We start from the raw sequence: 26,694 nt of genomic DNA on the forward strand, positions 1-26,694 counted from the left end.
TATCTCTGTTTATTTCTTCATTTTTAATCTTTTTTATATAATTAAGAAATATTTCTGATATAAGTAGCATGTATGTATGGATTTTATTTTGTATTTGACATAGAGTCTCTCTTTAATAGAGGAATTTGACCAATTCACATGTATTGTGCTATTATTTTAGGTCTAATTCCTGCCACCCATTTTTCTATTTTCTGGGGTTTTTTTCCTTTTTCTTGACTTTTATTGGAATGACCTGTTTTTCAACTTCTTTTTCTCTATTTGTAATTTAAATTTCATATATCCTATTCTGCCATCATAGTGTTTTTCTTTAACTTTTTAAAGAAGTATATTTGAATTTGTAGTTCTCTATCACAATAGTCTTCCTAGATCAAGATAGAATCCCATATCCCATAATTTATATAAATACTCTGCAATTTAAAACTCATTTTTATTAAATTTGAAATATATCTTTTTCAAAACCCCTTACCTGCCCCAATAATCATTCTATTAGCAGTTATTCATATTTTACTGTTTCTGTGCTTGCTATCCTTTCCAGGCCTTTCTATATCTTTCCCTTTTTTTTTTTTAGTTTTGATGTTTGACTAGACTACTACTTTGTTAGAAGGATATGGGAGATGTACTTTCTAAATCTTTGCATGTCTGAAAATGTCCATTTGTTTCCCTTACATGTGAGTAATAGCTTGGCTAGGTTTACGATTCTAGAATCTTAATTCTTTTTTCTCAGTTCTCTATGAATTATTCTCCTTTATCTTTAGTGTTTCAGATAGAAATCAATGCCAATTTGAATTGTTTTCATGTATAGGTAATTTTTACTTAGGTTTTCTTTTACTTTGCCCTATCTGGCCCTTTCTCTCCTTATAATAGTCCTATTACAGATATACTGAATCTTTTGGGTCTGTTTCCTCTATGCCCCTTATCTTCTTTCTCTTAAGTAAGCTTTCTCGCTTTCTCCCTTTCTCTCTCTCTCTCTCTCTCTCTCTCTCTCTCTGGCTTTTCTTTTTGTGTTCTAGGAGAGGTCCTTGTCTGAATCACTAATTATATCCTCAGTGTTGCATTCTACTTTTCACTGCTTCTATATTAATTTCTTCTGTTGTGAGGTATTTTTTAATTTTCAAGAATTTTTATTGCTCTAATAGGTGCTGTTTTTCTTACTGTTTCAAGAATAAGCTATGTTATTTGCTTTATTCTATTGTAGGTAAACATTGGGAAATACAGATGAAAGAAATCAAATGCCAGATTATTTGTAAATATCTCTTTACACATATATTTAGTCTCTCACTTTTACTAAGTATATACTAGTTTAAAGCAATTATTTTTAATATAGTCTCTTTTACCTTTCAGGACTTCTATTTTTTTCAAGAGGCAGGCTGATTTTATTTTATCTCAGATCTTTGCAGATAAATGTGACAAATGATATGCATTATTTTTTCAGTCTTTTTCTTATGAAAAGATTTAAAACTCACAGAAAAGTTGAAAGAGTGTTACAATGAAGACTCATATCTATCATCTAGATTCAACAATTACCAACTTTTTGTCATATTTTCTTTATATATGTGCAGATATGTTTAGTTTTTTGCTGAAGCATTTTAAATTAAGTTGGAAAAAATAAGTTGTAGATATGATGACATATTATTTGCTTTTTAAAGAGTTTTCAAGTTTTAATTTTAGAATAATAGATTTAGAACAAAATTACAAAGATAGTACAGAATGTTCTCATATACCCCTCATTCAGTTTCCACTCTGTTAACATCTTTTGTTATAGTACATTTGTCACAACTGAAAAACCAACATTGGTGCATTAGCACTAACTAAACTAGAGTTTGTGTTCGCTAGTTTCTCCAGTAAAGTCCTTCTCCATCCTGATTTCCAGATTGCATTTAGTTGTTCTGTTTCCTTAAGTGAGTTAGTTTTACTCACAACGCTTCTGATGTCCAGTGTGTAGTGATTTTCCCACACCAACAACTAATTCTCTGACACCAACTAGGTGTCCTACAATTCGATTTTGATACTAACTACCTGGAATTAATGTCAGACTCCACAGATTTAAGGGCTCAGTCTCACAAGAAGCCCTTATTTCAGATGCCCATCACAAAGTGCCCAGGTTACCTACCCTTGCGTTCGACTTGGCTACAAAGTCAAGGGGTTCCCACAACTTGCCCCCTTTCAAGCTCAATAATTTGCTAAATGACTCACAGAACTCAGGTACACTTTTTACTTATGTTTACTGGTTATTACAGAGGATACAAGTCAGAAATAGCCCAAGTGGAAGAGATGTGTAGGCGAAGGTGTGAGGGAGGGGTGTGTGTGCAGGGCTACCATGCTCTGCTGGGGATACCACTCTTCCAGCACATCGCTGTATGCACCAACCCAGAAGCAAGCTCTTGTAACCTTGAGGGTTTTGTGTGTGTGTGTGTGTGTGTGTGTGTGTGTGTGTGTGTGTGTGTGTGTGAAGGTTTCATTATGTAGGCATGATTAATTACCTCAGCTACTGGTGATTAACTCAGTCTCCAGCTCCTCTCCCCTCCTCAGAGGTTAGAGGTGGGGCTAAAAGTTCCAAGACCCAATCGTGCTTTGGTCTTTCTGGTGACCAGCCTTTAGCCTGAAGCTATGTAGGGCTGCCCAGCCACCAGTCATGCATTAGCATACAAAAGGCTCTCTTATCACTGGTGACATCCCAGTGCCAGGAACCGGAGACAAAGGCCAAATACCTATTTCCCATCACACCACACTTAGCTCTTGTGGTCTATGACAGTTTCTCAATCTTTCCCTGTTTTTCATGACTGATAATTGTGAGGAGTACTGGCCACATATTTTATAGAATGTCCCCCAGTTTGGGTTTGTCTAATGTTTCTTTCATGGTTACACTGGGACTATGGGTTTTGGGGACGAACACTACAGAAGTGAAGTGCCTTTCTCATCACATCCTGTCAGAGGTACATGCTGTTACCATGATTTATCCCTGATTATGTTAATCTTGATCACCTGGATAGGGTAGTGTTTTCTAGGTCTCTTTAACTCAAAGTTACCTTTTTCTTCCTCTTTCCATATTCTATTCTTTGGAAGCAAGTTCCTAAGTGACAAGAATGGGGATGGGGAAATTAAGATCTAAGTCCTCGAGGAGTGAGTGTTTGCTTAAATTATTGAGAAATCTTCTATAAGGAAGATTTGCCACTTCTTCCACATTTATTTATTTATATCAATATGGACTCATGGACATTTATTTCATACCTGGAGCTGTAATTAATTTTTAAAAGTTCTCTCCTATATGCTGAATGAATTCTTTTTCATTAGGGCATTTATTCTGATGTCTAGGTTTAATTTGCACTTCGAATCACTTTATTTGCTTGTTTTTTTTTTAAATTTATTTTGTTTTCTTTTTATGTCTAGTGTTAGGCTCATCTTACTTTCTTATGTGCTCATGTGGTCAGTGTGATAAGACGGTTGTACCAGGTTGGGAGGGCTGAAAGAAATCTCTCTTTCCATATAGAGTTTGGTTTCTATAGCTTGACTTTCAGAAATTCCCTCAAGCAGGCACTATGCACTCACTTATTCATTCAACAAATATTTAATGGGCACTGATACGTGCCAGGAGGTAGTGTTCTGGGCACTGAGGATAGAGCAGTAAACAATACAGCTAAGATTTCTGTTCTTCTGAACTATGTCCTAGTAGGGGTAAGACTAATAACAAAGAAATGAGATCATGAAGAGTACTGAGTCCTGGAAAGGGGTGTAGTGTGCTACTTTAGAGAGGGTGGGCAGGGAGTACCTCTGAGTAGGTGAATTTTGAGACAATCTAAATTTTGACATAGAGTCAGCCATGGGAAGAATGCTTCCCTTAGAAGCAAGGATAAAGGCCTTGGGAGAGAGAATGAGCTTGGTATGTGCAAGGAATAAGAAGAAGGCCTGTTTGGCTGGAGCACAGTGAGCATATGTGAATGAGATACGGGGAGATAGGCAGAGGCCAAATCTTGTAGAGCTGTGCAGAACAAAGGAAGAAATATGGACTGAATTCTGAGCACAATGGGAAGCCATTTAAAGCAGGAATGTGACATGATATGAATTGCATGTTAAAATAGTACTCTGGCTGCGCTGTGGAGAAACTCAGTTGAACCTGGGCAAGAACGGAAAGGAGGAACTTATTTAGGAAACTGTCACAGGAGAGAGAGATGGTGTGGACTGGGGTCCTGGCTGTAATGTTGGAGAAACGCAGATTGGTTCAGAATATATTTTGCAAGTATATCTAACAGGACTTGCTGATAGATTGGGTAATTCCTGAGATTTGTGGTGGCTGATCAGAGAGGGAAGAAGAAGCAGGACTATCCTAGAGTATCCGAGAGTATGATGGGGCCACTAGAAAGACTGGCTGTAAGGGATTGGGGATTAAGAATTCTGTTTTGAACAAGTTAATACAAAATAGCTATTGAACACCTAAGTTGAGATGTCAAATAACGTTATATGTGAACTTGGAGCTCGGGAGAGGTGTGAGCTGGAGATACAGATTTGGCCATCATCAGATCAGGTACAGATGGTGTTTAAAGTCATGAGACCAAATGTGAATGAGTGAAGCTATAGTGATAATAAAGGGGCCCCAAAGAACTCCAGTGTTTTATAGGTAGGGTGTGTGTGTGCATGCGCCCATGTGTTTAAGAAGAGAAGGGAGCCAGCTTAAGAGTGGTGTATCCGGGGTATAAGAGCACCTGGCTCTGGGGGTCCCAAACAGACCAGGGTCGGCCATTTGCTGCTGACAAAATCCAAAGGCAGAGAGACTGATTGGTGATGAAACAGGAAAGGAATTTATTTCTATGAGGCCAATGTCCAGAAGACAGCCGACTAGCATCCCAAAGACTGACTCCAAAGTGCTGAAAATACTTCCAGGTTTACATAAGGAAAATGTGGGGCAAAGATGGGTGGGTAGTGCAGGCAGGAAGTGAAGGTCAAATTGATCATCATCCTCATCGTCCTGGAGTTAATCATGGGAAGTGTCTTACAGGCTCAGGGCCGCCCTTACTGCTTCAGGGGGTAGTTTAAGTTCCCCTCTGGAGATGCTTTGCCCTCAGGGTCTTCTGCCTGAGCCTAGAGACAAACTGGAAAGAACGCAACTAAAAAGTTTGAGGTCAAAAGGGAAGCAGCCTAATTGGTGACATTGTCTGTGGCAGTGGCTCCGCGCTCAGTGCTTGGGCGGGAAAATGGGTTTACATTCCAGACCGATCCATTTTGGGTAGTAAGCGTTTGCAGGTGGCTTCTCTGAGAACCTGGACTGTCTTGGTGGCTGTGGAAAGGCTCCTTTTTCTGGCTGGGTCTGCAGACAGGGTAGGGTTATTGTTCTAGCCTCTTGCATCTCTAGAGGCCAGTGGATGGCTGGCTGCAGGGGATAGAGGTTCACAAGAGACTGTGGTTCTGGTTAGTTTCTCTGGGACTGGTATAGTAGCTGATACTACAATACAACCTTCCTGTGATGTGAGACTTGCATGTCACACCTTTGTATTTAAGGTGCTATTCAAGTGTCTGGATTTACTTTTCTTCTCTTGAATCTTGTGAAGAAGTCAGGACACAAGGCATGTGCTAGTATCATCCTCTTTCTAGAATCCTACTTCCTCATTCCTTTTAAACACTGTAGGTCTTTTTATTGTTTGGCTATGCCACCGTTTATTCAGTCAGTTCCTATGTTGATGGAGATTTTTGGTTCAGTATTTTACTATTACAAACATGTCTTTTTTGAGTATTTGTATGACTTTAACAGAAGTGAAATTGCTCTGTCAAAAGATATATGCATTTTAAATTTTCATATAAATGGCTAAATTATACTCCGCCATCAAAGTTCTGTGCTCAATTTTTGGTTGAACACATTTAGCGAAATGCACAATTGTTCTGTGAAAAACAGGCCATGTGCTAGTTCTTGTGGCAGAACTAAAGGGAGACTTAGTTTCTGTTAAATAGATGGTGAGGGGGGGTAACATTGTGGGGGCTACATCAGTTTCATTCCTTTAATTGTTTCTTTTCTCTTTCATTCCAATATTCAGTTAATATCATTTCTTAAGGCAACAAGGTAATGAATAAGGGAAGAGAAGGCAAAGATGTGAACTGACTGGTTAGCAAACTTGCTCTTGAAAAGACAAGTGTCAGTCGTGGAAATGGAAAAGATTGAGATTCAGCAACATAATAGCTTATATATTATATCCACTACCTTCATTTTAGGTTATATAATCCTTTGGCATTAGTCCCTTTTTGTTGACTAGAGAGGTCTGGATTACAAACCTTGACATAAGAGGGTTGAGTGGGGATGTAGTTTTGGTGCCTTTTCCTTCCGCATTAATAAAGTGCCTTCTGTCTCAATGAGGCAGACTTCAGTTTTGAAGTCAGCACAGGGAACGTCATATTTGGTTTATTCTGTGAGAGTAGGATAGATAAGAGCAGCCATGTAAATGACCAGATGATTTAAGACATTTGGGGGATTTAGACATTAGTAATTTGGCATCGGAGCTATTGTTCTCAGTTACCAGCGACTAGTGCAGTGGTTTTCAAAATTTAAGGGTAACTAGAAAGTGCAAAAATATTTTGCTATGTGCGTGCTTCTCTAATCCTTGAGACCTATAATACAGGTAGTGGTAGCAATATATTATAGATGATAAAACAGGCTCAGAGTGATTTAGTAACCTGTCTAACATCACACAGCTCAGTACTTTAATGTGCTATAGTGTTTCCTGTCTGCTAGGAGGTCAAATAGCTTATGTTAAAAGAGATGTAATGTTTATTGTGTGTATTAAATGTGCCTTTGATGTTTTAGGTGAGCATACACAGTCTTATGCAGTTAAGGAATTATTCAGAAGTTTGCAAAAACTGTCGTGAAGCATACAAAACTCTGAGTAGTCTATACAATGAAATGCAAAAAATGAATGAACTTGAAAATAAGGCTGAATCTGGAACACATTTATGCATTGATGTGGAAGATGCAGTAAGTACTTTACTTGTGATATGATGCATATTTTGCAGTGTTGTTGATTGTGCCTTCAGTAGTACTATCCCCTTTAGAGGTATATTGGAATCTGTATATGCTGTCTTCAACCAGAAATAACTAGTTATAAAGTAGTAGAGTTTTAGAATATCCTGATCTGTCAAACTAAAATGAACATAAATCAAGTACTTCATAAATGAGTTGACAATTTGGTACGTTTGGTGTTTTAAGGTTGATAAAATGTGTCATTTTCAGAGGCATGGGTGTTGTTATATGTTTACATTTCAGTTTCTTATGTGCTATTGCTGATTCAAGAAGTCTCTGGTTTTGCTACTATGTGTTTCTTTTTTCTTTTTTTTTTTTTTTGTAAGCTTATATATTTATTTCCAGAGAGAGAACAGCTGAGGGGTGGTAGAGGCAGAGAGGGAGAGAGAATCCCAAGCAGGCTCTGTGCTGTCAGCACAGAGCCCAACGCTGGGCTCAGTCTCACAAACTGTGAGATCCTGACTTGAACCGAAATCAAGAGTCAGCCGCTTAACTGACTGAGCCACCCAGGTGCCCAGCTACCGTGTGTTTCTGAAGCCATTTTTGAATTGCTTCCTATCCCATTGCTTTTATTCTTTATATCTGTTATCATCTGAAATTTTTAATTTGTTTACTTATTTACAGTCTGTTACCTCTCACTGAAATATAAGCCACATGAGGAAAAGGACCTCCTGTCCTTTTCTGTTTACTGTCCAGTATTTAGAACAGTGCCAAGCATATAGTAGGCCTTTAGTAATGTATATTGATTAAATGGTTAACAAAAAAGATTTTTCCTCCACTGTATAGTCGGCCTTCATGTGGGGCACCACTAGATGGCGATCATGCCTTTTTATGGGAATATGGTGCCTGAGGGTTGAGGCATCAAAGGAAATAGGAATTACTGGCTAAAAGTAGAGAACTAAAGGTCAGAGTTAATAAACTTAATGGTTGAGAATGATGAATATGAATAGCAGCTCAGAGTGAACTATGGTGGATCAATAATATTCGTGATGGCAAAAAGCATTTATTATCAACTTAAAATGGGTGGGTATACCATGGGGATTTTTATTTTTTTACTGCTCTTTTTCTAATGTCTGGAAGAGTACCTGCTTCTAGTAGGCTCTCAGTAAATACTAAATATTTATTTTAAGAATAATAGTCTATTTCATCATTTTTAAAATGAAGAAGAAAGATGAGTATTGATTCTCTGACAAAGGTTGGATTACATAGGAAATCAACATGACTGCCTGTTTTTAGAACATCCTTCTTACAGTAAGCAAAGCTTACAGTAAACATACAAAGCACCATTTGCAAACCATATCTCAAAATTCAGGCAAGAACAGTTTTCTACATTAAATTTGATAGTTTCCTTATATCACTTACCATGTTTGACAGAAACTGTGAGCTCAATGAAAATGGGGTATTGCTGCCCCTAAATATATCTGTTTTTAATGTATGATGCTAAATGAAATACTACCTAAAAAAGTTTCCATGATTCATTAGATATTATGGACTTAAACAATTATTTGCCATATGAATCTTTCATAATATCTTAGGTAAGGTACTAAACATTTCATAGATATCATCTCTTGAAGAACAGCTGTATTTACATATTTAGTTGATGTTTTTATTTTCATTCTAAAAATATTGCAACAAGCTCAGTGAGATTACACACGTAACATAAAAAAAATTTGTTTTTGTGAGCCTTTCCCCCCCCCCCGTTTTATTGAGACATAATTGATGAATGAATTGTAATATATTTAAAGTGTTCAACGTGATAATTTGATATACATATACATTGTGAAAGGACTCCCACAGTCGAGTTAATTAACACATCCATCACCTCACATTGTTACCCTTTTAAATCTTCTTTAATGAATGAAGCATGGTCTAACCATATTTCTGTTGATACAAGTTCTGCGAGATCTGTGAAAGGCTGACATTCTTTGGATGGTGTTATGAATTTAGAATATGAAATTTCTGTATGATATAAACTTACACAGTGACTGATTGTAAACTAGCTAATTTCCTGGGCAGAAGAAATTGTCCTCAACTATCAATAGATTTTTTAGGGATGTATATTTAGTTTTAAATTCTGGATGCCTGTTATTTTACTAATAAAATAATTGTATGACTTGAAGACAAATTAAATGTAAAACAAAGTAATTTTATTTGCTATCGTTCCAGATGAACATTACTCGAAAACTTTGGAGTCGAACTTTCAATTGTTCTGTCCCTTGCAGTGACACAGTGCCTGTAATTGCTGTTTCTGTATTCATTCTCTTTCTACCCATTGTCTTCTACCTTAGTAGCTTTCTCCACTCAGAACAAAAGAAACGGAAACTCATTCTACGTAAGTTTCTTTTTACGACTGTTTATTTATTTAACTAAAACCTGTATTTTAAAAACTTAAGCCTGTTTTAGAAATGATGTATACTCTGAAAACTCAAACTGTATTAGACTAAAACAGCTCTCTGCTTCAAATTTTACAGTAAATACTTAGGAGAGATGTGTAAGAAGTCTATAAGTACAAATAATCAAAAGTCAACATACAGTATCTTTTCAGATGTTTTAACTGAGAGAGCTAGCTCTGGAATTAGGTAGGCAACAACAGAAGAATAGCAACAAAGGTTTTGCAGACCTGAACGGCCATGGTAGGGAGAGGTGGACAGCTCTCAGGCCCATCAGAGCTGTGGCAGAGCCACCTAGAAAGCCACCTAAAAAGGCAGGGAGAAACTATAGTGAACACACAGACAATTTGTTTATGAATAAATTGGAATTGTAGTTGCAAGGACATTACTTCACATACAGCATGTGCTCACCCATATTCCCCATCAAATAGGGCAGAGCAGAAAAAGCACTAACTAGAAGTTCCTATTTAGCTGAAGACGAGTGGTTTCTAAGTCTAGTGGGTTTCTTGTTTATGATCAGAATGAAGGTATGGGCTTATCCCTTAATAATTTTAATTTTTAAAATAGAGAATGTCTTTTGTAGAAAAAAGTTAGGCTTTTTTTTCTCTTAGATATTATTCCTAGTCTAGGAACCTATGATATAAAATTTCTTTCCTTTATAAATTTCTTTCTAGCCTTTCTTCTTCACAGTTTATTTAACCTCACTAATATATTTAACTAAAAAAAGCTACTTACAGATCAGCTTGAACTGAATTTGTAATGTCTTGTCACCTTGAAAAGCTAGCTAATAGAGGGGAAAGTCTGTAATATGAGTGTATTTGGCAAAGCTTTTCAAAGATTGCTAGTATTCTATAAAATATGTAATAAATGAGTCCTAAAAGCACTTACTTACAGTTTTAACAAAATATTGCAGGGACCTCACTATTGAGAAACTTTCTTTTTCAAGGCTTAGTGTACTTTTAAAGTTTAGCATCGTATTTGCCTGCAAATCAGTTTAACTCTGTGGAAGATACTTATTGCTTCTGATCAGGGTTTTTCAAAGTCACTTTCATCCATCTGCTTGTACAAGCCACAAACCTTGTTATCTTTACTTTCTTAATTCTTTTCTTTATTATTTCCCCATTCCCATATTCTCTTCCCTACCTTTTTTCACTCCATCAGCAAGTATTGACAGCTGTACTTCCAAAAATGTATCTTAAATTATCTTTTCTCTACCTCCACTGATAATACCTTAGCCCAAGCCATCCCATCTCTTATCTGCCCTAATGCAGGAGTCCCTTACCTGGTATCCCTGCTTCCATTTTTTGGACCCACAACAATCCATTCTTCATATAGTGGGTATAGTAATTTTTCAAACACAAATTTTACTATGCTTTTCTCCCACTTGAAACCTTCCTGTGTTCCTGTTGCATCTAGAATAAACTCAAAACATATTTCCAGGGTCTGCTTTCTAAGCTATGTGTGACCTGCCCCTCCCACCCCATCTACCTTTCTAAACTCACTACACCCACTCCTTTCTTTGTTCATGATGCTGTATGTAGGCAGACTGGCCTTTTTCTCCCTTCAAACACCAAACTCATTCACACTGCCCCCTTCCCAAAGCTCTTACACTGGCCCTCTCTACCTTCCTTGACTGGCTCCTTGTCATCCAGGTCTTAGGCCAAAGATACTTATTCAAAGATACATTTTATGACCCCCATCCTTAAGACATCCTTCTTTCAATTCTCCTATATCTATCATCTTTCTTTGATGACAGTTTTTAACTTAACTTTTTCATTTATATTCTATCTTATTTGCTCTCCTGACTCAACTGGAGGCTCCATCAGAACAAGGATTTTATCTTGTTCACCACTATATCAGTATCTAGAAAGTACCAGGCCTATATTAGGTGCTCAAATATATTTGTTGGACAAAAGAACGTGTATCTAATGTTAGCATTTCCTAGGGTGTGTTCCTTAAAATAACTAGTCCTGTGAAATTCCTTTTTATGATCTCCATAGTGTACCTGAATATAAATTAAAGGTTCTGAGATTATATTCCCAAAACTTGACAGAACTTTTGCATATTACCTGTGATGTTTCATGTTTATGAATTGATTTATGAATTTAAGGAAATGCTAGTATAAGCAAACAATTCTTGTGCTGTTATCTCATGGACATTGTTTTTTTTTTTTTTATGTCACAATTTTATATGCCCCAATTTATTAAGTCCTGTGGTAGGAATTAGCGATTAAAAAAAAAAAAAAGGAACAAGGCACAATATGTGCCCTCAAAGAACACACTGACCATAATCCAATTATTACAACAGATGTAGTTAAAGGTATACAGTGTGGTTGGCCCACAGAGAGTAAGACCAACTCTGCATTAGGGCTGTTGGAATTCATCCCTAGATCTCTGGGGTAGAATTTCTCTCCTCTCCTCTCCCCTCCCCTCCCCTTCCCTCCCCTCTCCTTTTATATCCCCTGGAGTAGAATTTTGAAGGATATAGGGATTTATTAGAGAATAAGGAAGCAAGGAGGTTGTAGATACATGTACTCATTGGCATTGCACCTGGTTAGTTTAATAAACTTGGTAATTAGTGAGAAACTAGATTATTTCTAGTAATTTTAAACAACATAGGAAGAAACCCTCTTGATTTAGTTTGTCTCCCAAACCCAGAGAAGCTTAAGAGTAGACTTCTAGCTTAGGCAGTTTTTTAGGTTAAGTTGCCCTTTAGTTTAGCCTGAAGCAATACACTGGTCCAGAAAGTCATGTTGTCATCTTAGAGTGGTGGTTAGCAGAGACCCTGATGGAAACCAGAACACTGGTTTTCATCCTTGAACACATATCAGAATTGTCTGCAGAGCTTTAAAACAAAACATAAAAACAGATGCCTGGGTCCCATTGCAGACCTTCTGACCACAACCTCTACTCTCATGTTAAAAGCCTCTGAAGTAGAGAGATTCCTAGTTATCCAATGTAAGATACTTTTACTATGGCACAATTGTTTTTCATTTATGGAACATGAGAAACATTCACATTTAACTATAAGCACAAACATTACCAAGCAAAATAGCCATGATTTTCCTTTATTAACCCTAATGATTCAGTCCCATTAGCATCATAATCAAAATTGATTGCACATATTTTATTAGCAGCCATATGTATTTGTGTGTGCACATATAATATAACTCAATGTAACTTTTTTTTGTAAGCCATTTAAGTTTTTTTCAACTTTTTTTTGACAATTTTTTGACATTATAGAATTATTTTAAGAGAAATCTAGATTTGGATTTCTAACTTAGACTTTTTAAAAATTATTTATTTATTTATTTAATATGAAATTAATTGTCAAATTGGTTTCCGTACAACACCCAGTGCTCATCCCAACAGGTGCCCCCCGTCACCCCCCCCTCTTTCCCACCCCCCCATCAACCCTCAGTTTGTTCTCATTTTTTAAGAGTCTTGGGGCGCCTGGGTGGCTCAGTTGGTTGAGCGTCCGTCCGACTTCAGCTCAGGTCATGATCTCACAGTCTGTGAGTTCGAGTCCCACATCGGACTCTGTGCTGATGGCTCAGAGCCTGGAGCCTGCTTCCGATTCTGTGTCTCCCTCTCTCTCTGCCCCTTCCCTGCTCATGCTCTGTCTCTCTCTGTCTCAAAAATAAATAAAAACATTAAGAAAAAAAAAAATTAAAAAGAATCTCTCATGTTTTGGCTCCCTCCTTCTCTAACCTTTTTTTTTTCCTTCCCCTCCCCCATGGTCTTCTGTTAAGTTTCTCAGGATCCACATATTTATTTATTTTTGATAGAGAGCAAGCAAGGTGCAGAGAGAGAGAATCCCAAGCAGAATCCCTCTGTCAGTGCAGAGCCTGATGCAGGGCTTGAACTCATGAACCATGAGATCATGACCTGAGCTGTTGGGGCGCCTGTGTGGCCCAGTTGGTTAAGCATCTGACTTTGGCCCAGGTTATGATCTCACGGTTTGTGAGTTTGAGCCCCATGTCGGACTCTGTGCTGACAGCTCAGAGCCTGGAGTCTGCTTTGGAATCTGACTCCCCCTCTCTCTGTACCCTCCTGTGTTCACGCTCTCTCTCTCTCTCAATAAATAAATGTTAAAGAAAAAAGACCATGAGCTGAGCTGAAATGAAGAGTTGGATGCCTAACCAACTGAGCCATCCAGGCACCCTACTAACTTAGACTTTTAAATATACAATTTTATTATTGTACCTTGTAACACTTCCAATTTTTAAGTAGAATACTCTTACCTATATTACATATTTGAGATTGTGATGTTCAAGATGATATAAATTATGTCTGTTTTATTTGGTGCTGCTTCTAACAAAGTCATGTGTGGCTTCAAGCAAAGTTACGTTTTTTGAGGTTGGTAGAAAAAAATGGACTTGGGTTTTAATTCTTAGAAGATTGAGTCTATTCTGATTCAAACATAGAATTATTAGATGAATACTATAATTTACATAAAAATAATGAATAATTACATTTAGAGAATTACATTTGAGTTAAAATACAATACTTTTGATTTATCTAGCCAAACGTCTCAAGTCCAGTACCAGCTTTGCAAACATTCAAGAAAATTCAAACTGAAATCTACAAAACGGAGAATTAACGTCCTGTTCCATGGGTGAATGGTAGGAGATGCAGCTTGGTCCAAAAGAAGATACACTGATTGGACAAGTCAAGTTCCTAAGAAATGCAAGGACTTCAGATTTATTTTTAAATAAGGATTTTCAATTTTTCTTTCCTTTTTTGTTCCTTTTTTAAGGGTTTGGGTATTTTTAATTTCCAGGCCAAGTAATGTTGTCTATTTTAAAGAGTATTTGTTACAATAACAAAAGATGCAAGGACAATCTTTGTTTTGTTTTGTAGGCCTATTATTACTATTTGAGACTTCTGGTAGCTCCTTATTAATATAGTATTTTAGTAGCAAAGTTTTTGAAAACTAACATTTAAAAATTAATTAATTATAGCAAAGACTTTGAAAAAGAAATATACTTGCCAAAAAGTAGCAGGTCCAAAGATTAATTTAAATTACCATTGCAGTATTATTGTTTTATATATACATTTAATATGTCATACATTACAAATAATATGTAATTCAATCTCTAGTTTACTTTAAGTGATTTTTGAAACCACTAGTTAGAAACCTCCCTAACAATTTTTAGAAGCAGGAAGGCACATTACATTTATCTTTGTAAAAAGATTTACGGTAACTGGTTTCTTACTTAACTTTTATAAATAGTGTTGTATTTTACACCTTATTTTTGCCTTTATTTCTTAAATAATTTGAAATCACTGGACTGCTGTATTATATTCAGGGCAAGATGGATTCTTTTTCTACCGGGGATTTGCATTGTGAATTACATTAAGTTATTTGGCAATTCATAATTTATTACTACTTTAAATCAAATGTAGCATTCTCACAATATGTATTTAAGTTGTTATTTTTTTTTTTTAATGGAGATTCTCTTGGGATATATGGAGATTTTTGGAGGGGAGAGAGAGGAGGGGTAAAAAAATCTTAAGGTTCAGAAAATAGGGACGTGAAGGGTGCTCACGAGAAGACTGTCGAATGGTTCATGTTGAGGGCATGAGTTAAGATGAGTCTGATACAGAAAGCAGTTAGGTTAAGATGCCTGTTTTTTTTTCTAAATTATTTAAATCAGTTAAATGTGATATGATAGAAATGAAGTCAGATATTTCACTATCAGAAAGCAAATTCTATTTTGGGATGTTTGTATCAACCTTTCTAGAAAAAAGCTTCATTTCAGAATTGTTCACAGTTTTTTTCCCTCAGGTTTTTAGTGTTAGGTATTTCATTTGTTAATTCCTTCTTGCTTTCTTGGTGGCAATAGGCTTTGTTCTAAATGTTGAGAATGTGAAGCCTGCTCTGTATAGAAACAAGAATTAGGTTAAATAGTACAAGAATTTTAATCCCTTCATATATAGTAAAATGCTCTATAAAGAGGCAAGAAAGTGTTTTTAATTTTTTTTAATGTTTACTATGTATGTAGAGTTGAAAAAGAAGGCTTATCTTTGGATATGTAACATATCCAAAAGCCGTTACAGTTTTTCTAGTTGGGTGTGATCCATTTAAAATGTGCTGGGGTTTATTCTGTCATTGTCATTGTTCATGCTGCTGATACTAATAACACTGTCTTGATTTGAAGCATATAGTTGAGGGCCATTGAAAGCAATCTTTCATTAATGCAGATAAAACCAGTTTACATATGCAAAGTTACAAAATGGCATATTTGAATCTGTAAGTAGTGACTGTTTGATCACCTTTCATTCAATGTTCTGTACTTCTAAAAACCATTGCTTTTGGGTATGGTTGTAAATAAGCACTTTAGAAAAGAAAAGATAGCCTTTGCTATTTTTCTGGTTGAGTCATTGCTCTTTCAACATAGCATCAGCAATAGATTTCAAAAATGAGTATTAAGCATTACACTGAAGTGTGTAAATACTTCATTTTTTAGTCATACAGATAAATTCTTTGCATAGTTTTAAATTCTGAGACACATAAGCATATGTGTGTGCATCTTTAGCTTTTTGACACTTTGAAATAAAGGAAGTAACTTAAAAAAATTGCAGTGCACCATATTTGATTTTTTTAAGATATATTTTTAAAACTTCAGATGTAATTGAACGTCACACATCAGTTTTTCAGGCATTGAGTTTAAATGCCTACTTTAAAAGTACCATCTAATCATTTTGTTGTTAATAAAAATGTACTTTTGGATTGTTTATTTTTTTGTTTGGATTTGAGATGTAGAACTAGCATCAGCTAGCTATCTTAAAATGTGACTCTAAATCAATACCACCAGAGTGTAGATGGTAAAGGTTACTTCTAAGGGGACAGCATTTTCTAATGTTTCATGGATGAGCTGTACTTCTACTGCAGTGTACTCCTTATAAACCGAAATGTTTTTCCAGAACGTTATTATTGGGGTTGCATTCCTGATGAAAGACTTGACATCTATAAATAATAGACATCAGCAGCAATGAATTAAAAAAGCAAAATTTACACCAGTAACCTATGTACCTGTTGAAGATAGGAAAAAAATTATGTTCCAAGCACATTGGTTTCTGAGCTACAAGAAACCTTAGTGGTCATCTGGTCACAGACTTTGAGAGCCAGATGGATCCCTAAAGACAGCTGGATCTAACCCATCCACTGCATGAATTCCCTCTAAAAAGTGTATCACTTATTTCCTATCTTCTCAATTGAGGAAGCAGAACATCATGGAGCTCCTTCTTTATGACTGAGCCATTGTTTGATAGTCAAATCTAAAATTGAGACTTGAAATACCTAATCAAATGTTTTTCTACTCGGCTCATCCAAAATTCCAAAAAATGATCACATTGATTATAAAAAGAGCTTCGGCCTATGCTGAATTATACATGTAACACATAAAAATTACAACTCTACCAGGGTTGCTTGTTCTAAACTATTACATCGGGTATAATAAATATTAGTCATACATGTAACATACTTAATGACCAGTAGTTTTCTTTGTCTCCTTGGAACTAAAGAGGGCTTTTAGAAGATAATATGACTAATTCATGCTTCTTAAAGTAGGGAGGTTTTCCATAATAATTTTTAAAATCTTTTTCCTGTGATAAACAGATGTATTTTTTAAAACATCCATCCCAGTACCTAAATGCAATCAAAATATTTCAAACCTTTAAAAGGAATGAATGATAAGCCCATCTTTAGCTAGATATTGTAGTAAATCCTCCATTGTCATACCTTAGTACCAGAATTGTATCCAAAAGTTTTGCCCAATAGCATTAGAAGTGAAAAACAATTCAACAACTGTAATTTCTGGAGTAATTGTAGACAACTAGAATGTAGATAGGAGGATTGGAAGTTGTTAGCTTATCCTGTTTTGACTTCTGAAGCAGAAGAGTAAGCAGAAAGAAGGAAGTAGGTTTCTGGTCACCAGAATGTGTATCTTCAGAGGCAGAGGCCCACAAGAGAAAGCTTGACAGTCATCCCTGTTTCCAGAGGGGAAGTTATGTCTTCCCTTTCTCCCTCCTATTAGTACTTCATTTTCTATGTTCATTTGAAGTGCTATTGCCAGTAATGTAATAGGAGCTGAGATATAAAGGGCTTGACCGTGGCTTTGTAAAATCCAAATCCTCAAAATAAATAAACAAACAAATAAAATCCAAATCCTCTTTATATCTTGGCTGTTCTTCACTAAACAAGGCAGTGTTTTTTTGTTGTTTTGTTTTGTTTTGTTTTGTTTTTACAACCTAGGGACTGTTATCAGTCAAACTCCAGCATTTCCCACCTCACCCCCCAACACATACACATGCTCTTTCTCTTGCTTTTCTCCTTATGGGTTTGGAGAATTATGGTGTGGACACACAGCTAGCACAGGATGTAAATAGTGTGAGTGAGCAAGTAGAATCTCCACATTTACTCTTTCCCCTCACACCTCTCCCCTGTGATTCCCAAATATTTATATAGGAGGGACCTAGGAATGGAAATCTCTAGGAGTAGTATTAGATTGTATATTTACTGGGGGAGGCTTTTGGAAAATGATGGACATTGTGAAAGGGCTAAGACTGCTTGAAATTACACTGCTTGCCACACTTTGCCCACCATCCACTCAGGACTTACTCCTGCTCCAACCCAGCATCTCAGGAGAAACATGAAATTGTTGTTTAGCTGCTTTGGCTCCTCCTGCTAGGTTTATGTCCTCTTTTCTTTGTTCGCTTTTCCCCCTGTCTCCTAATACCACAATAGATAGAATCATAGGAACTATCCTTTGTAGTTTAGCTTTATCACCAAATCTGCACCACTCATTCTGTGTCTTTGAAACACCATGGATAGGTGCTTACTTACATGGGTACTGAAATTTTGCTTGTAACCAACCCCACCATGCTGGAAGTGAGTTAGAGAATGCAGTCACTGACCTGGTCAGGCTCTGGAAAACCCTTTTGGGGGTTGAGATCCTTGCTTATTGATAGTCTGCTTTCACGAGGTATATCCATGTCACTTTTGGCTCTCAAGTCCACCCAGCTCCTTGGATTTAAGCCCTGTCATTTACTCTTGTTCCCATAGTGCCACCATTTTTCTTTGTCCCCATTAGCTTCACAAACACCAAAAATTCAAATGACCTGATGGGATTGTGGTAAAGTCTAAGTTTTTCAGTACTTTAAAGAAATCATTCCTTTGCCTTCAGGATTGCAAAGTTTCTGAAGAGAGTCTTGCTATAGTTCTTGTATTTGTTCTTCTGTATGTAATGTTTTTGTTGTTTTCTGTCTACCTTCAAGATTTCTTCTTAATTTTTGATTTCCAGCAGGTTTACTGTGATGTGTCTGGGTGTATTTTTCTTTGTAGTCTCCTAGATCCACTAGATCCTTTAGTGTTTTAAGCATGGTTATTTTTATATTATTTTATGTTTTATTTTTTAAGTAGGCTCCATGCCCAGTGTGGAGCCCAACATGGGGCTTGAACTCATGACCCTCAGGTTAAGACCTGAGCTGAGATCAAGAGTTGGCTGCTTAACTGAGCTACTCAGGTGTCCCTAATCACAGTTATTTTAAAGTTCTTGTTGGATAGTATCAATATCTGAACCATCTCTGGATCTAGTTCTTTGATTACTTCATCTCTTGACAATACATCATTGTCATTTTCTTCTTGATTTTTAATTCATCTTACAATTTTTGCCTAAATGCCAGACATTGCATGAAAAAGAACAGTAGAAACTGAAATAACTAGTATTCATACCTACAACTGAGCAAACATTTCTATCAGACTATTAGTATGAGGAGTGAGGGTTGAATACCTCCCATCAGTAGTTGATCTGGATTTGAGTTTTATTGTTAATATTATTACCTTCAGTATATCACAGGTCAAATTACTCCAGTGATCAAATTTGTGCAGCTACTTTGTGTTTGGTGTGTGGCCTAGAATGCCAAGAGAGTTCTTCTCAGTGTTCCTACTTCAACTTTCAGCAGACTGTGTATAACCGTGCTAAGTGGGATCTTTCTCCATGGTCTTGTCTCTTCCTCAGCTATGGGGGTCTCTTGCTTGTTTCTTTGTGCAAGGCTTATGGTAGGGGCAGGCATTGTTTCTCCCCCCTCTAACCTCAGTTTCATGCAGGTCCTGGGCTCTTGAGCTTTAGGGTGGGCCTCCTTCTCCCCCATGGCAATTGGACACTGCATTGTAATGGGGGAGGTCTTAAATGGGAGTGAGTTTTCTGTCCCTTTCTCACTGACAGTAGACCTTGCTTTGTATCAGTGAAGGATCCTGGTGACTGGTAGGTTTCTTGCCTTCCTCCAGCATCTGATGGCTTTTGCTTCAATTCCTCTTCTGCCACAGCCAACCTTATCTTGGGACCAGGGGGCAAGAAGATTTAGTACCACTCCTTTAGTGGCAGATGGCTTTTTCTTTGTATGGAAGATGGACATGGGCCCCATGCCTGTCTCGCATTGGTAGCTGGCCGTCATCTGCATGCCTGTCTCACCAAAGGGAGGCTCTTTCAGTTCTCCTGATCTGCACCCAGTCTTTCCTGTGAATACCCAGGGAGGCCTATGGAAAAGTGCTGGCAAATGAGGCACACACTTTGTATCCATGGCTCCCAGGGGTTCTAAGTTGTCATTCTAGCCATACTTGGTCTTTAAACTTCTGTTAACATTTCGGGTTTTTTACCTTTACTTTTTTGGCTGCTACTCTTCCTCCTGTACTCTTCCCAAAGCAAAATAGTTGGTAGGAGCAGTGTTTACTGGCTTTCTATATCCTAAGTGGGACTAGAACTCGCTGATTGCTTCTTTATTGTCAACTGTTTTTACTTGATGGAAAACTGCTCAACAATTTGTTTAATACATTCAAAGAGGTAAAACAGGCAGTGAGGGCCTTAACCAGTTGACTGGAATTGTGGCTATTGGAGGTCCCAGTATACTGCAATTATGTCTATTATGTCCTATAATGGAGGGGCCGTCATGGCCTTGAAAGGGAAGAACTGTGTGGCTATCGCTGCTGACAGGCACTTTGGGATCCAGGCCCAGATGGTGACCACGGGCTTTCAGAAGTTCTTTCCCATGGGCAATCAGCTGTATATAGGACTGACTGGGCTTATCACTGATGTCCAGACTGTTGCCCAGCAACTCAAGTGCTGGTTGAACCTGTATGAGCTGAAGGATGGTTGGGAGATCAAGGCTTACACCCTCATAAGCATCATGGCCAACCTCTTGTACAGAGATGGTTTGGCCCCTACTACACAGAGCCAGAAATCCCTGGGTTGAACCTGAAGACCTTTAAGCTCTTCATTTGATCTCTAGACCTCATCAGCAACCCCATGGTGACTGACGACTTTGTGGTCAGTGACATCTACTCCAAACAAGAATGGGATGTATGAGTCCTTCTGGGAGCCTAACATGGATCCAGAACACTGTTTGAAACCATCCTACAAGCCATGCTGAATGCTGTGGATCAAGATGCAATGCCAGGCATGGGCGCCATTGTCCACATCATTGAGAAGGACAAAATTATCACCAGGACACTGAAGGCTCAAATGGACTAATCTTCTGTTCCCAGAGCCTACTTTTTTTTTTTTTTAAGTAAAATAGTTTTTCTTTCAAAAACAAAACAAAAGGTAAAGAGGTAAAACAAAAAGTAAGATTGGCAATTAGGGAAGCCATTAAAAGGAACCAAGTCCCCAAAAATATGGTAGCTGAAATTAACTCAATGGAAAGGTTTTATAACAAATAAGACATAGTTAAAGACTTAACTCAAAATATGTTAGAAGAGTATCTTCAGAAGGAAACAGGGAAAGAAAAAGTTTGGGAATACAGATTGGGGAGGGGGTAGGTAAGAGATAGAGGGGGTGCATTAAAACATTTAATATAAATATAGTTAGAGTCCCTGAAGCAAAGGAGAAAGAAAATGAGATGGAAGCAATTTTTGAAAACATCATAGCTGAGAATTTTCCAAACTGGTGAAAAACATTGCCACAAATGAAGATGCCCAAGAAGAATTTAAAACAAACCAAAACAACCTAGTCACATTCATAGTAGATAAAAACCAAAGAGAAAATCTTATAAACCAGCTGGAGAAAAGATATTACCTTTAAAAGAGCAATAACTAAACTTATTGCTTATTTCTCAAGAGAAAATGAAAGCCAGAAGACAAATGGAATATTTTCAAAGTGCTAAAAGAAAGTGATTGACAATCTAGAGTTCTACGCCCAATCAAAAATGTTTTTCAAAATTAAGAAGGAGATAAAGGCATCTATGGACATAAAGACAGAAAATTCTCACAAGTAGGCCTACATATTTTTTTTCTTTTTTTGTTTTTGTTTTTTTGACAAGCAGGCCTACATATTAAAGGATTTACTAAAGGCAGTTCTTCAGGGAGAAGTAAAATGACCCTAGATGGAAACTCAGGTATAAGAAGAAAAGATTGATGAAAAGGGTAAAATATATAGATAAATTTAAATAATAATGACTGGACACAACAATAATATTCTGTGGGATGTCTCTTTTTCTCTCTCTAATATATAGATAGATATTCATATATCTATGTATATGAAAGAATGAATAGATAAAAACAACAATGGCATAAACATCAAGAGGGGATTGTTTTTGGAGTTAAAATGTTTTAAGGTCATTGCATTACCTGGAAAGCTTATTTCTTTAGGCTGTTTCTGGAAGTAGAATTGATTTTCAAATAGGTACTAGTAATGACCTTTGTTGTTTTTAAGTTGGACTGAAGATACATTCTGACTCAGATCCAATTCCCCTCCTTTCACTACATCTTTTAGGATTTTCTTCTGCTCTTTCTTCGTATTTTTTAAGGAAGCACTTTGCCATAACAGAAAAAACAAGGGCTTTAGAATCAATCAGACCTGGGCTTAAACTCCTGTTTTTCCCCTTATTTGGGCAAGCAATTTACTTCTCTGAGCCTTCACTTTGGGAGGGCTGTGAAAATGGGAAGTAATAATACTGTTCTCACAAGATTATTGTGCAAATTAAATGAGATTAAGTATACAAAGAGCCTACAGTGCAATGCCCAATATGTAGTGCTTCATATTGCTCAGTAAGTACTAGTTTTTTTCCCTTATGGACTGCATTGTGCAACTGGCATTGGATTATACACCCTCTCACGTTGTTTCCTGGGTTCCTTACATTTGTGATTATTATCCCTCCTCTCTTGGCTAGATTATAGTCTTCTCCAGTTCAGGCACTATATATCTCCCTTTTGTATCCTTTGCTCAGTGAATGGCGTTTGGAGTAAGAGCAGTACTTGCTTGAGGAAAGCATGTGTGAATGAGATAAGATACATCCCTGCACTATACATTATGTTGGAAGGCGTCTTTGTAGCAGTTCCACCCAGAAGGATATTTGAGACCTTGAAGAAAAGTCCTTCAGCTGCCCATGAGAAGCATAAGTGGTGAAAACATACTTAATGGAAAAGAGAGAAATGCCATCTTACCATTCAGGAACACTCCAGTTTAAGCACTGAAGATTCCAGGCTGGAACTGGTGCTGAGTACCATGGATTGCTGCCCTTAAAACTAGTATCTTAAGTTGTATATAATAGCTTTTCTGGGCAAGAGTCCCATCTACTTAATCTCTGCTAGATGAGTATACATTAGTTCTGACTGATGAAAAATACCAAGTTAAATCAGACAGTTAAAAAAATCAACATGATGCCCATAACTGGTTTATCTTTCCTTTCAGTAATCCCACATATTACCTACTTATTTGCTGTAATGAACATGCCATTCAGCTAAAATAAGATTAACTGCTTAAACCGAGGCATTACAGGCAGAGAACTTTAATGCCGCTTTGTGTTTCATTATGAAGTTCAGTGGTTAAATGATACGGTGTTGTCGTTTCTTCCTTTGTAATCAAGAGGGTTTCACTTAGGATTAGTGCACCCCAGCCGATTCTCCTGATGGAACGTTTGAAGCAGCAAGTTTATATGTCTAGGTTACAGCCTGGCAGCAATAATAACCTTCAGAATCAAACCTGTTGGCTTCATCACCGCTCAAATTGCACTGCTCCTTGTGAGGCTCCCCTCTGCTCTAATGGTGATGGAAATCTCACTTGCCATGCAGATTATGAAAGGCAAATTGGAAGGGGGGTTAGCCATGCAGCCGGAAAATAGCACTGTGATGACCCAGGTGGGATCAGAGTTCAGAATGTTAACCCAAGTTTGTCCCAAGTGAATGAACATTTGCCTGTTCTCTGCATCAAGGTCAAATCCCACTTCCGTGGAGCTTTTCTGGACTGTTCCAGCCCCACTCATCTCTCTTTTCTTTGAACTTTAATTGCAATTCTAGTTCTCCCTAAACAAGGCTATTTATTCATTTATGTGATTCATATCATTGTTCTATATGGGCTAACACCCTCTTCAGTTAGAAGTCCAGGACTAACATCTACATGGTCCTGGGTCCATAAGAGCATGTTGTTTAACAATTGCTCATTGACTGAAGGAAACACCCTCTGTGTGATGTGACCTATTATGACTCAGCCTGGGTAGTCCACAGTGGGGACTATCAGCCTCAGCCGAGCCTGAAATTAGCCCCTATCCTTATCATGCCTTCTCTTCTATGGAGTATATTCCATTTTTGTGGTTCATCAGAAAGTCAGACAAAGAGAGTAAACATGGTGACCAATAGATTTGTACATCCATTCTTTTTTTTTTTCTTTCAGTAAATGCATATTAAATGCCTACTGTGTACCAAGTCTTTTCAGAACTCTAAGAACTGAGAAACTTCTTGCTGACCATTTTGGTGGAGAATGGAGAAAACAGTTTGAAAGAGCTCGAAGGAAATTCCTTTCTTCTCACACAGTATCCTTCAGCCCCAACTTTTGGGCAGGAGCACCTTCTATAATTCTTCCTTTCCCTGTTTGTTTATTCACCTCTTCTTCCCATTCTCACTTCTCCACCTCCTCAAATCGCTGTGATAGATGGGACTGCTCCTCCCCTGCCTCCCTGGCTGTGATAATAGCAGGCTATTGAATTTTCCTGTGTGAAACTGGTTTGCTCAGGTCTCTGCCAAGCAGGCTGCACTTGCTAGGTTGGATGGATTCCAGTGTGCTCCTCTGGATAGGATTTAGTGTGGGTCAGGATTCCTTAGTGGGTAGGAAGAGGGTGGGGAGAGAAGAGGGAGATTAGGTTGGTTCTCTCTCTGCCTAAGGAATTAGATAAATTATTTAATGAATTATAAACAGGGAGCCCTGCCTTGGATCTACTTCTATCGCCAGCCCAATAATTGTTGACCATGTTTTGACCCTCCAGGGTAAAGTCAGAGCCTCAGTTGCCCATGGGATGATCTGAGGCTGGTGTGGGTGTCTCAGAGCAGCTGACATCCAAGCTGTACCTCTTCAGAAAACTTAGGTCACTCTCTTGACAGCTGCAAATCCAATAGTGATGCACCCTATTCCCCTGCTTCCTTCATTTTTCTGGCAGAAACAGGATATGCTAGAATGATAGATTGTTAGAACCAAGAGGGACCTTATCATCCTTTATTCCAGGTTTCCTTATTTCTCAGGTGTAGAAATTACAACTCGTCAAAGTGGTTTACCCAAGTTGGTGGAACAGTAGTGACAAAGCCAGGGCTATGACCCAGGTCCTGACTCCCAGACTAGAACTGCTATGCCATGCCATCTCTCAACATTCCCTTCCCGTCATTTTATTCCCATACCTCCTTTTCTTGCCTCTCAATCAATTCCTTCTCTCTTGACTGACACATCTGTTTTCTTTGTCTTATAATTTCAAAAGCAAAAACTACCAGTGTCAGAAGGAAAATGACAAAAATGAGCAAAATTGGCTTCTTCAACATTCTCCTAACACCTTTGATTTGTCTATAATTTGCTAATAAATATTTCTTAGTTACCAATGTGCTTAAGCATTCATTTCATTGAATTTACTGTGGACTCTTAGATGTTTATTAAGTCTATTTCTAATAGCAAGAGCATATTATTCAACTTCTTTCCTTTCTTTCCTTCCTTCCTTCCTTCCTTCCTTCCTTCCTTCCTTCCTTCCTTCCTTCCTTCCTTCCTTTCTTTCTTTCTTTCCAGTTCAGATGTGTTTTGATTACAAATAGCAGAAACCCAACTCAAACTAGCTTATGCTTAAGAGGAGATTTATTGGATTCCATAGCTGGAAAGTCCAGGCAGTGATCTAACTTCTAGTTTGACTGGACTCAGGAACTCAACTGGTTGCCCCATGTACCCTTTGCCCACTTATCTATGTTGCCTTCATTCTTTCCTACTGCAGACAGGTGTTCTCCAAGTAGTGAAAAAAAGAAAGGAAGGAAGGAAGGAAGGAAGGAAAGAAAGAAAAAGAGAGAGAGAGAGAGAGAGAAAGAAAGAGAAAGAAAGAAAGAAAAAGAAAGAAAGAAAAGAAAGAAAGAAAGAAAGAAAGAAAGAAAGAAAGAAAGAAAGAAAGAAAGAAAAGAAAGAAAGAGAGAGAGAGAGAAAGGCTGCTGGTACTCCTCACTCACATACTTCCAATAAGCAACACCTCTTCTCCACTCCTGCTTCCTCCCCAACAGCTCCAAATTAAAAAGTCTCAGAAAAGGGCTCTAATTGGCCCAGACTGGCACGTATTGTCCATCCCTGGACCAATCACTGTGCCTAAGAGAATGGAGTACTATGATTGGCTGGGCTTAAGATTCTATGCTTGGCTGCTCCTACCACTAACACACACACTCACATCTCTGTTCATCTGTTAAACAGCAGGGCCCTGCAATTTGGCAGCCTTGCCATAATCATATAGAATGGCAGAGGAACAATTATCTACAAAAAGAGACTCTTAAAAACACAAAATTGACAGATTCCTTCTTTAAACTTCTTCTCAGAGTGTCCCCTGAAAACAGTCTATTTCTGAGTCCTTTGGAGTAGATCTCTATCTGTAACCAGCTTCCCATTCCCATTGTATACCTCACTTGTCATTAGCACTGCAGTATCTGTTCATTGGTGTCAACTCCATTCTCTCTCTTGCCTGACCACTTAATACTTTACCAGGTTAATATTCTTAGAGCATAATTCTGATCTTATTTGCACATGTACTCAAAAATCTTTATGACACCCAAGTACTATGAATTATGGAGATGGCCACTGGGCAACAGAATGGATTTGCCAGGCATTTGCCATGGGTACCAGCTGAATCCATGTCTGAATGGTTAAAGATAAACATCAGACTGTTTTGCTAGGCTGTCTCTTATCTTTCAGATATAAAATGTATTCTGTGTTTGCAGTTACTGTCAATGTTATATTTATATAGCTTTGTGCTCTGATTGTGTATGGGCAATGGTCTAAAAGAAGGTCTACTGATTGCTCATGTT

General features: G+C 37.6%; 1 protein-coding gene and 1 pseudogene across 1 annotated transcript in view; both read left to right on the forward strand.

The window, feature by feature from the left end:
- Window positions 1-17,559, forward strand: part of OSTM1 (osteoclastogenesis associated transmembrane protein 1) — a 41,406-nt gene extending 23,847 nt beyond the window's left edge. Inside the window, exons 4-6 of the mRNA XM_027057148.2 lie at window positions 6,785-6,952; window positions 9,164-9,329; window positions 13,912-17,559. Of these exons, the coding sequence (XP_026912949.2) occupies window positions 6,785-6,952; window positions 9,164-9,329; window positions 13,912-13,967 (390 nt within the window). The 3' untranslated portion in view covers window positions 13,968-17,559. The remainder of the gene's footprint in view (window positions 1-6,784; window positions 6,953-9,163; window positions 9,330-13,911) is intronic.
- Window positions 17,560-17,700: 141 nt separating this feature from the next.
- Window positions 17,701-25,663, forward strand: LOC113598739 (proteasome subunit beta type-3-like; annotated as a pseudogene).
- Window positions 25,664-26,694: the final 1,031 nt, after the last annotated feature.

The sequence above is a fragment of the Acinonyx jubatus genome, chromosome B2 (assembly GCF_027475565.1).
Source record: "Acinonyx jubatus isolate Ajub_Pintada_27869175 chromosome B2, VMU_Ajub_asm_v1.0, whole genome shotgun sequence".
Taxonomy (NCBI): Eukaryota; Metazoa; Chordata; class Mammalia; order Carnivora; family Felidae; genus Acinonyx; species Acinonyx jubatus.